Genomic DNA, 12496 nt, shown 5'->3' on the forward strand with positions numbered 1-12496 from the left:
TTTAGTAGGTTCCTTACCCTATATATATATAGGTTGAATGGAGAAAAAAAGAGAAAACATAGACAATTCGGATCAATCTCCTCCACTGCCTCTCTCTCCGTATATCTATATATATCTTTATATATTAGATACATTAATTGTCACACACATTCATATATATTATACTTATATTATTATACTTACCAACTATATTATATTATTATATATTATATAATACGTTATCAGCACGAGGCTCTTGCCTATTTTATTTTTGGTAAGTTTTATTTTTATACTATCTATATTATCTATTTTCTATACTATGGAAAATCTTGCAAAATTTTCTTTTAAACCTCTGTCTCTCACCGGCAATAATTTTCTGACTTGGTCCCTGGATGTAGAAATGCATCTGGTTTCTATGGGCCTTGTTCATACAATTGCCAGTGAAAATGCGGCTACAAGCCAAGATCAGGCTAAGGCTATAATTTTCATCCGTCATCATTTGGACATTCCTCTACAGTCTGAATATTTGACGGTGAAAGATCCACTAGATTTGTGGAATGAATTGAGGGAGAGATTTGGACACTTGAAATATATCACTCTCCCCAAAGCCCGACATGATTGGCTTAACCTGCGGTTCAGGATTTTAAAACTGTTACAGAGTACAACTCTGCTATCCATCAGATTACATCTCAGTTGAAACTCTGTGGAGAAAATGTTACTAAAAATGATAAATTGGAGAAGACTCTCTACCTTTTATGCTTCGAATGTTGTGCTGCAACAGCAGTATCGTGAGAAAAACTTTCAAAAGTACTCACAGCTCATTGCATGTCTTTTATTAGCTGAGCAAAATAATGAGTTACTGATGAAAAATCATCAGTCCCGGCCCACTGGTTCCAGTCAATTCCCTGAAGCGAACGTGACATTTTCTGAACAAGGCCAAGGACGTGGTAGAGGCCGTGGACGTGGTCGCGGTCGTGAGAGTCAACACGGTCGATATACCCCTTACAATCGCCACAGTTTTGACGTTAACAGGATGCAGAATAAACCCCAACATGGGGATATAGCCGAAAAGCCTAAACAAGGAAAGAGGCAAATCGGCAGTTGTAATCGGTGTGGCATTGAAGGCCATTGGGCCAATACTTGCAGAACAGCCAAACACCTTGCCGACCTTTATCAAGCCTCACTGCAGAAAAAAGGGAAGGAGGTCGAGACTAATCACGTTGATAACGATGACGACCCCGATGATGATCTTTTGGATTACGACACAACACATCTTGATATAGCGGATTTTGTCGTAGATCCAGCAAACCCCCAGTGATAGACATATTATGTCATTTTACATTATGTTTTGTAATATTTAAATTATCGCATATTACCTTTTTGTAATGTATTTTGTAATACTTATATCTGCCTTTATTAACACAACGTTTACTTATATTTGAAGGTTAAATGGATGCCAATCAAAATGATGCAAATATGTGTTTCATTGACAGTGCAACGACACATACTATATTGAAACACGAAAAATATTTCTCCCATTTGAAAAGGGAAAGAATGAATTTCAATACAATAAGTGGCAGTTGCGAAATTAATTGAAGGCTCTGGAGAAGCCATTATATTTCTCCCCGCGGGGACGAAAATTGTGATACAGTATGCACTGTTGGCCACTAAAGCTCGAAGAAATCTACTGAGCTTTCATGACATTCGGAAAAATGGTTATTACATTGAAACTATGAGTGATACCGATGGTGAATTTTTACTGATCACCAATATCATTGATAAAAGGAAATGCATTATTGAGAGATTACCCTCACTCTCTATTGGCTTATATTATGCCAGATTAGGTGTTTTTGAAACGCACTTCACGGTAGATCAAAAGACTACCGATTTTCAAATATGGCACGATCGCCTTGGGCATCCTGGCAGTATAATGATGAGGCGAATAATTGAGAATTCGCATGGCCATTCATTAAAAGATCAAAAAGTGTTAAACTCAAATGAGTTAACATGTGTTGCTTGCACTCAGGGAAAATTGATAACCAGGCCATCGCCAGCTAAAGTAGGTATTGAATCACCTACATTTTTGGAAACAATACACGGGGATATATGTGGACCAAGAGACTCTCCGTGTGGGCTATTTAAATATTTTATGGTGCTTATTGATGCATCTACCAGATGGTCACATGTCTGTTTATTATCTACTCGCAATATGGCATTTGCGAGATTGCTTGCCCAAATTATTAAATTACGGGCACAATTCCCCGATAATCCAATTAAGACTATACGTCTGGATAATGCTGGTGAATATACATCGAATGCATTTGATGATTATTGCATGTCGATTGGAATTAATGTAGAGCACCCAGTTGCTCATGTTCATACACAAAATGGCCTGGCAGAATCACTTATTAAAATATTGCAATTGATTTCTAGACCATTACTGATGAGGTCTAAGTTGCCCCTTTTAGCTTGGGGGCATGCAATCTTACATGCAGGAACACTTATAAGAATGAGGCCGACAAGCTATCATAGTTATTCCCCAATGCAGTTAGTATTTGGTCATAAACCAAATATATCTCATCTACGTATTTTCGGGTGTGCTATTTATGTCCCTATTCCACCCCCCAAACGTACAAAAATGGGTCATCAACGTAGATTTGGCATTTATGTTGGATATGAATCACCATCAATTATAAAATATCTTGAGCCTATGACGGGTGATTTATTCACTGTAAGATTTGCAGATTGTCATTTTGACGAATCATATTTTCCGACATTAGGGGAAGACAGAAATGAACCGAAAAGGGATATTAATTGGAAAATCCCATTGAATTTTTGTGATCCTCGTACAAAGCAGTGTGAACTAGAAATTCAACGCATTATACATTTGCAAAATATTGCAAATCAGTTACCGGATGCATTCAATGACTCGAGCAAAGTCACTCGATCATATATCCAAGCTGCTAATGCTCCGGCTAAAATAATTGTCCCTGATGGACAAATTACAAGTGCTAATGAATCAACGACACGCTTAAAGCGTGGTAGACCACTCGGTTCCAAAGATAAACACCCTCGAAAGAAAAGAGAAATTAATGATGATAATCATGAAAATATCAGGAATGACATTGATAAACCTCATCTAACGAGGAAGTCAACCCTGAAATAATTGCTCCAAAAGAGCACGATCTTGAAGAACATGATGAGATTATTGAAAACTCAATTAACTATATTACTTCAAGAAAATGTTGGAACCGTAAAGAGGCAATTATTGATAATGCATTCGCATACAATTTAGCACTTGATATAATGGAAGAAAACGAGGATCCAGAGCCAAAATCGGTTCATGAATATCGGCAAAGAAATGACTGGCCAAAATGAATGGAAACATGCGATTCAATCAGAGCTTCACTCATTAAACAAAAGAGAGGTCTTCGGACCAATTGTTCAAACACCAGATGGTATAAAACCAGTTGGATACAAATGGGTGTTTGTACGAAAAAGAAATGAGCATAATGAGATTGTGAGATATAAAACCCGTCTTGTAGCTCAGGGATTCTCACAAAGGCCTGGAGTAGATTTTGATGAAACGTACTCTCCAGTTGTTGATGGAATAACATTTAGATACCTTGTGAGCCTAGCAGTGTGAGAAAAACTCGATATGCGTCTTTTAGACGTAGTCACTGCATATCTTTATGGCTCATTGGATAATGATATTTATACGAAAGTCCCTGAGGGATTCAATATGCCTGAAGCGTACAAATTAAACCCAAGGGAATCATATTCCATCAAATTGAAAAGGTCATTGTATAGACTTAAACAATCAGGGCGAATGTGATATAACCGTCTGAGCGAATGTTTAATAAAAGAAGGTTATACTAATGATCCAATATGCCCATGCGTCTTTATAAAGAAAAATGGATCAAATTTTGTCATTATTGCTATATATGTTGATGATCTCAATTTAATTGGAACTCCAGAAGAGACCCAAATTGCAGTTGAATATCTAAAGAAAGAATTTGAGATCAAAGATTTTGGAAAGACAAAATATTGTCTGGAATTACAGGTGGATCATATGAACAATGGAATATTTATCCATCAATCCACATATACCCAAAAGGTATTAAAACAATTTTACATGGATAAATCTCACTCTCTGAGTACACCAATGGTGGTCAGATCCCTTGATCCCAGTAAAGATCCATTTAGGCCAAGAGAAGAAAATGAAGAAATACTTGGCCCCGAGGCACCATATCTCAGCGCTATTGGCGCATTAATGTACCTTGCAGATTGTACCAGACCAGATATATCTTTTTCAGTAAATCTACTGGCCAGGTTTAGCGCATCCCCCACAAAGCGCCATTGGAATGGTATCAAGCACATTTTTCGTTATCTTCAGGGAACTCATGACCTCGGTTTATTTGTCTTATCTGCACAAAGCAAAATCTCAAACTGGCTATTTATTTACTTGTGGTGGAACCGCAATCTCTTGGAGATCGACTAAATAGACAATAACAGCTACTTCTTCAAATCATGCTGAGGTTTTAGCAATTCATGAAGCCAGTCGTGAATGTGTTTGGTTGAGGTCTATGACTCATCATATTCAGAAAAATTGTGGCTTGATTTCTGATGATGTATTACCTCCTACAATATTATTTGAAGATAATGCAGCTTGTCTAGCTCAATTAAAGGGAGGATATATTAAAGGCGATCGGACAAAGCACATATCTCCGAAGTTCTTTTTCACTCACGATTTTCAGAAAAGTGGTGAAATTGATGTGCAAAAAATTCGATTGTCTGAAAATTTTGCAGATTTATTTACAAAGGCACTACCGAGTGCAACATTCAACAAACTGGTGCAAGGAATTAGAATGCGTCGGATGAAAGACATCAAATAAAGTCCAAAACAGGGGGAGCGCATTAATACAAGAATGATGTACTCTTTTTCCTTCACTATGATTTTTTCCCACATGATTTTTTCATAGTAAGGTTTTAACGAGGCACATTCTTTGTATAAAACATCCAAGAGGGAGTGTTATGTACATGTATGTCTATCGTATCACCTTGCAAGTATATACGATTTGTCGACGTAGGTGTAATGTGGATGTTTTGTAGTAGGTTTCTTACCCTATATATATGTGTATAGGTTGAATGGATAAAAAAAAGAGAAAACACAGACAATTCGGATCAATCTCCTCCACTGCCTCTCTCCCACTGCCTCTCTCTCCATATATCTATATATATCTTTATATATTAGATACATTAATTGTCACACACATTCACATATATTATACTTATATTATTGTACCTACCAACTATATTATATTTATTATATATTATATAACAATATAAATATATATTTATGTATGTATAAGTGAGTGTGTTGTGTGTATAAGTCTTATATATATATGAATGTATGATATAAATATAGAGAGATTTACAAGATAGCAATGCAATAAATGCTTGTGTGTATCTTTCATCAAGATTTTGTACATATTGTTGGATTAAAAATTTAATTTTGGTTTAAATGTAATTATTTGGGCTATTAGTCAGATTAAGCTTATATTAAGTTATTTATTAATTTATTTGGCCTAAATAGAAACTCGGTAATTTATTAATTGGATGATGAGGCTAATTAATAATAAGGGATATAAATAGGGTTGTGATCCCAGGTCTAGACGCAATATCCAATACTTTTCATATCTCATCGTGAGAGTAAAGGCAGAAACCCGTTAATTTGCAGATCCGAATCCAACAGCGCTAATGAAATAAGGTTAGATTTATTTAGCTATATTTTCTTATCTCAATTATTACAACACGGTAGATGCTGAGCTTAGGGTGCAATTTCTGATAAGTTCCAACATATATATATAACTAGATTTCATGGACCAATAAAAAATATCCACAACATGCCTACATAATGTTTTCATAAGTACCGCGTAAATGCTACGTAGTACACTTATATTTATATCATATTGCATTATGTATAGATAAATTAGACGGCTGCAAAAACCAACAAATAATCACTACTTTCTCATTAAGCCGGCTCCGGTGCTGACCTTTTTTTCACTTCATTCAAAATTTTTTCGAAGAGTAATCGAACCAAACTTATGAACTATGTTCAGAAGAGTGGCATGAAATTCCCTCAAGTTGAGCAGCAAGACGAATCAAGGGAGAATCCTCTTCCATACATTTCTTCACAAACTACCTCTGGATCATCATCATAGTAACTATATAAACATAATGAGAGCATTATAGGTGATGTGAATGTGACCGGGTAGTACTTTTGCATGCTTCATTTTTGAAAGAATACTACTTTTAGCTTCCTCGAGTGAGTAATCTCTGCTCGAAACATCCTTTTATTATAAGTGACAATACCGGGTACCAAACCTCTATAATACAGATTATTGAAAACATAAAGAGCAATGTTTCATGAGTTTTTCCCTTTGCACAACCCATCTGTATCCTCCAATGCAAGTAACATCTGTAATGCTTGTTCGACATACCCACAACGGCACGAGCCATTCTTCAAACCATATATCAAATAGCTTCAGTGCAGTTGAACAGTCCCATTTATTAAACAGAACATTATATGTAGCAATACTTGGCTTCAAATTATTGTGCAACATCTCATTATATACACAGCTTAGCCTCTTTCATATTCTTCATCATGCAAAACCCATGAATTAGAATATTGTAGCTCTTAGCATCAGGAGATATATTCCTACAAGCCATTGAATCAAAAACTTTTTCATTAATCAATGTAGTAAACGTAACAACATCCGGACAGATTTTGCAACATATCATCTCCTTGAGCATCATTTTTGCTTCATCCTATCTATTCAAGTTAGAATCAAATAATTGTAGGTAAAAACATCGGGCGAGACGCCTTTCTTAGGCATTTCATATAATATCTTGAACGCTGCATCAAAAATCCATCACTGCACAAACTATGAATGACCGAGTTTAGCATATTCATGTTTGTTCCCCACATAGTGCGTTCTAAAAGGACGATAGGGAGAAAGAAGAGGAATCATGAATCGGAAACGAGAGAAAATACCTGAAGCTGACGTGAAAGCAGTTGCATAGAGAACAGGATATTTCCCCTGCTTGAAGCCATAGTAGTTCATTCCGTAAACGAAACGAGGAGCACCGCGTGCGTTCTGACATGGAGATTAGATTAGATGAGGGTGTGACGAAGAAGTGGAGATCGGATGGGGCTGTAGGGATGTCAACGGGGCGGGTTTGAGACGGGTTCTGCAGGCCCCGAGACCCGCCCTGCTAGAAAATATTATGCGGGTTCGGAGCTAACCCGGCAAACCCTTTTTTTTAAAAAATATATAATAATAAATATTTTTTAACAATCGAATACTAAAACAACCGGCGGTGGCGCTGGCGGCTGGTGGTGGTCGGCAGAAGACAAGTAGATGATGATGGAAGACAGCTGCGCGGTTTAAAAAGCGGGAAAAAAATTAGGAATTTAGGGCTGGTTAGCCAACTAATTGATTTTTATGTTCAAAATTATTTAAATAAATAAATAATATATTTTTATTATGTAAATATTAAAATATACATATATTAGGTATAATAATTTTAAAAAATTATTTAGAGCAGACAACTAATTGAATTTTATATTTAAAATTATTTAAATAAATAAGTCATATATTTTTATTATATAAATATATATATATATATTAGTTATAATAATTTTAAAAAATATCCGGATTCGAGTCCGGGTCCGGGTTGGGGCGGGTTTTTAGTAAAACCCGTAACCCGCCTCGAACCCGGCCGGGTTTAAAATTTCAAATCCACACCCGCCCCAAAACATATTATTTAGACCCGAACCCGCCCCATTAAGAATGGTCTGGGGCGGGTCCGGGACTAACCCGCCCCATTTGACATCCATAATTAGGTAGATAATTTAAAAATAATATTTTTTAAAAGATGAATCCTACGGTTATATTTTTATCCGCTCTTAAATTAATATAAATTTCATTAACGATTAATTTTTCATTTTTTACATCAAAATATTCTTAAATCAATATTATTTAATTTCTTCGTCCACCATAATGTATACACATTTTTATTTTGGGTTGTCAAATGACAAAGTAATCATCTTCTTTTTTTCAATAACTATAAACATAACTTTTTTTTTCTTCTACAAATATCATATTTTACTATTACATCATTATTTAAAAAAAAAAGCAAAAACATAATTATCTTATTTTTAACTACTCACTACAATTAAAATACTGTTATTTCTTAAATTTCACGTCAGAAATAAATACTCCCTTCGTCCATTAAAATTAGCACACTTGGGTCGGGCACGGAGTTTAAAAAAAATAAATATTTTATTGAAAAAGTGATAGGTAATTGGAGGTATTTTTGAAAATTTAGTTAAAAAATAAAGCAAATGAAGAAAAAGAATATAATAAAGTTAATAATATTTGTTGTAAATAAGCAAAAAGAAAGTGAGATTAAATTTGACGGATAGAGGGGGTACATACTTTTAGATGCGGGGATTAATAATTAACAAAACTCAACTAATTGTCAAATAGGATTGCATTCAATACCATAATCTTATAGATACAATTCTTATATTTTGAGAGGCTACTCAATAGCACTATGAGTGTGGGAATGATAGATATATTATACTTAGATGGCGACCACATGACTATAAAATAAACTATCCAAGTGAAACAATCTAGGTAAAATATAAATGTCTTATATATTTATAAACTTCCACTACGGTGTTGATGCCTTACACGATAGTATCATGCTGATTTTCTCCAAAAATACATAGCGAATATCTAGGAAATACATCCGAATGCAAGTCCAATATGCAAACACACATCGGCTACATGTTAAACCAAATCAAAATAGTTAACCACATACTGAAATCAAGATCAATTGTCCAATTCAGAATACATAACATAAATATAAATATGTATTATATATAATTGAGCAGAGCAGAAATTAACATTCAACTCCATTCCTCCCTCAAATGCTGCTCTTAGTTAATGTATCATATATATTCTCATGGAAAACTATAAAACCACTAATACATTCTAAGAACAGCCTGCACTACTACTACTGCTGCTGCTGTATGTGCCAAACCATATAAGCAAACACACCTGTACATACACACATACATGATCAAGATCTACATGACAATGATTAGCTTACAAATGTATTTACTAATGCATACATTAATTGCAGACTCTGCAAAAACCAACAAATGATCTCTACTTTCTCATCAACTGTGTCTTTTTTTTCACTCCAAAATTTTGTCCAAGAGTAATCGGACCAAACTTCTGAACTATTCTAACAAGAGTGGCGTGAAATGTCCGCCGACTGAGCAGCAAGGAAACCGTAGATGAATCAAGAGAGAATCCTTTTGCATGCATTTCTTCAAAAACTGCTATTGCATCATCATATTTATCATGCTGCATCATTCCTCGAATGAGAGTATTATAGGTGATGTGATTAGGCAGCACTTTTGCTTGTTTCATATTAGAAAGAACACTTTTAGCTTCCTCGAGTAATCCCTGCTGGCAACACCCTTTCATCAAGATAGTATAAGTGACAACATCCGGTTCCAAACCTCTACAATGCAGATTATTGAAAACAGAAAGAGCAATGCTGAGTTTCTTGGCTTTGCACAACCCATTCATAACAATATTGTAGTGAGCAATATGAAGACATGCACCATTATGCTCCAATGCATGTAACATCTCTAATGCTTGTTCCACATACCCATACTGGCACAAGCCATGTAACATGTCACAGTAAGTATAAAAGTTGGGTTTCATACCAGCATTCCTCAAATCATCAAGAAGTTTCAGTGCAGCTGAAATGTTGTGTGTATGAAACAGTCCCTTCAACAAAACATTGTACGTAACAATATGTGGCTTCAAATTATTGTGCAACATCTCATTAAATACACGCATAGCTTCTTTTATATTCTTTGCAATGCAATACCCGTGAATCAGAATATTGTAGCTGTTAGCATTAGGAGATATATTCCTACAAACCATTGAATCAAAAACTTTTTCAGCTTCATCCATTCGTCTTTGCAAACAATATCCATACATCAATGCGCTATATGAAACCACATTAGGATCCACACCTTTCCCCCTCATGATATGAAGTACATCCTCTGCCAGATCCAACAACCCTTTCTTACAAATCACATCAACCAATGTCGTAAACGTAACAACATTTGGATAGATTTTGCAACATATCATCTCCTTGAGCATCCTTTTTACTTCCTCCCATCGATTGAAGTTGCATAATCCAAGAATCATAGAAGAGTAGGTGAAACAATCAGGAGAGACACCTTTCATAGGCATTCCATCGAATATCTTGAAGGCCGCGTCAACAATTCCATCACGACACAAACTGTGAATTACCATGTTTAGAATATTTGTGCTCGCTGGAACACCACTTTTTTCCATTGCCTTGATCAGTTCAAGAGCTGGAGCAGTATTTCCATTCTTGCAAAGTCCATTTACTACAGTCCCATAAAAAACCACGCTCAATTTACACAACCTCTCTCTTACTATTTTTTTAAACAAAACTTGTGCCTCAGCAATCCGGTCTTCTCTAAACAAACCCCTGATTAAGGGGGTGAAGGCATACTCATCCGGAGCATGACCAAGCTTAAAGAACCAACCCAGAATGGATAACGCGCAGTCAGTCCGGCCAGAGAAGCAATAGCTGTTAATGACAATATTGAGGATATAATCGTCGACCGGAATCCCTAAACAGCGCATATCTCGAAAAAGAGAAATGGCAACGGAATACTCTTTCAACTTGACTACTGAGGACAACAATTCATGAAATTCTATGACCCTGGGAGAAGGCCTTCTTCGACAAATTTGATCGAACATATAAAGGGCATGATTCACCTCACTAATATTCCCGCAATTCCCCACAGAGTGCGTTCTAAAAGAGCGACAGCGAGAAACAAGAGGAAATGTGAATCTGAAATGAGAGAAAATACCTGAAGCTGAAGTAAAAGCAATTGCATAGAGAACAGGCAATTTCCCCTGCTTGAAGCCATAGTTGTTCATTCCGGAAACGAAACGAAGAGCACCGCGTGCGTTCTGACCTCAAGTACTAGATTAGATTAGGGCGTGATGAAGAAGGGGAGATTAGTGATTGATCGAATCGCCGTCGCCGTCGCCGGCGTCGCTAATATTGCATATTGTGCCATTCTCTGAGTTTGGGAAACTTTTTGGGCCATTCTGCTAAAACATAAACGCAAATTGTACACTGGTGGGTGGACCGGTCATCTTACCACACATGTTCCGCTGTGACTTGGGGCGGGCTGTTTGGGTTTGGGGGACACTGAGAAGGCTTTGTTTCCTTCTTTTTTTTCTTTGTTTTTTTAATTATAAATAAAAAAAAAATTACTCAGCTCCCTCAGTCTCAAACACCCTACATTGTACCTTATTTAGGACAAAGAGAGTATAATAATTATAATTGAATAAAATATATACACTATATGTCATTTTGTAGAAAATAAAATTTTTATAATATAAATAAATAAAAATTTATAAATATATATATAGATATAAAATAAATTTATATCAAATTATACAAATTAATACACATTTATATTATTATATTCACTACCTATCAAATTAATACACATCAAAACTCTCTTAATTCAAACCAAATCTAAACAAAGAACACATAAATTTAAATCTATTTTAAAATTCAAATAAAAATCAAATTTAAACGGTAATTTTCTCAAAAACCTCTAAGAAATTGACCTTTGTTTTCGTCTGATTAGTTTTCATGAGACCAACATTCTACCACGTCACCTTGCACAATTTGTATAAATTATTTAAATAACATTAAATATATAATTATTATGAGTATGTTTTATTATTGTGGTTAAGAAAAATTGAGTTTAAGTTTGAGTTTGATTTTTATTTGAATTTTAAAATAGATTTGAATTTATGTGTTTTTTTGTGTTTTAATTTGGTTTGAGTTTGGAGAGTTTTGATATATATATATATATATTTTAATAACGTGGGAACCCGCAACCACTGAGTTTTGATATTATTGATTTAATAGGTGATGAATATAATAATATAAATATGTATTAAATTTAATTGATAAAGTTAATAATAAAATATTTTCATTATGTATTTATATTATATCCATCATATATATTTTTAAACTTTTATTATTTGTATTATAAAAAAAATTATTTTTTAAAAAATGACATGTATATGTTTTATTAAACTATAATATTATAAATATCAAATAAATATAATATTTGAATTTTTATTTATATTTTAAATAAAACAAAAAATAAAAGAAATGCAGCAAAAAGCTGCAAAGACAGCAAATGCCGAGCACTTGGGGAACAAGCCAGGTTTTGATAAAGTAATTTTGCTCAACTGGACTCGAAGAAACACACCTTGTATTTTCAAGATCAATTATTTACACAATAATTTTACTTAAATCAAACTTGGAGAAACATACTCTGTATGTTCAAGATCAA

The 12496-nt window shown here is 34.7% G+C and overlaps 2 protein-coding genes across 2 annotated transcripts; one reads left to right on the plus strand and one right to left on the minus strand.

The window, feature by feature from the left end:
- Positions 1-841: 841 nt before the first annotated feature.
- On the plus strand, positions 842-1297 carry LOC127260271 (uncharacterized). Its single transcript, XM_051287979.1, has one exon. The coding sequence runs from the start codon at positions 842-844 to the stop codon at positions 1295-1297; it is 456 nt and encodes a 151-aa protein (XP_051143936.1).
- A 7606-nt stretch (positions 1298-8903) lies between these two features.
- LOC127260359 (putative pentatricopeptide repeat-containing protein At1g12700, mitochondrial) lies at positions 8904-11263 on the minus strand. Its single transcript, XM_051288085.1, has one exon. The coding sequence runs from the start codon at positions 11049-11051 to the stop codon at positions 9222-9224; it is 1830 nt and encodes a 609-aa protein (XP_051144042.1). The 5' UTR covers positions 11052-11263; the 3' UTR covers positions 8904-9221.
- Positions 11264-12496: the final 1233 nt, after the last annotated feature.

Source organism: Andrographis paniculata, unplaced genomic scaffold (genome assembly GCF_009805555.1).
Source record: "Andrographis paniculata isolate CXL003 unplaced genomic scaffold, ASM980555v1 Contig61END, whole genome shotgun sequence".
Lineage (NCBI taxonomy): Eukaryota > Viridiplantae > Streptophyta > Magnoliopsida > Lamiales > Acanthaceae > Andrographis > Andrographis paniculata.

Excerpts from the sequence above, each read along its gene's own strand:
- LOC127260271 (XM_051287979.1), top strand. The coding sequence starts at position 842 with ATGAAAAATCATCAGTCCCGGCCCACTGGTTCCAGTCAATTCCCTGAA.
- LOC127260359 (XM_051288085.1), bottom strand. The coding sequence starts at position 11,051 with ATGAACAACTATGGCTTCAAGCAGGGGAAATTGCCTGTTCTCTATGCA.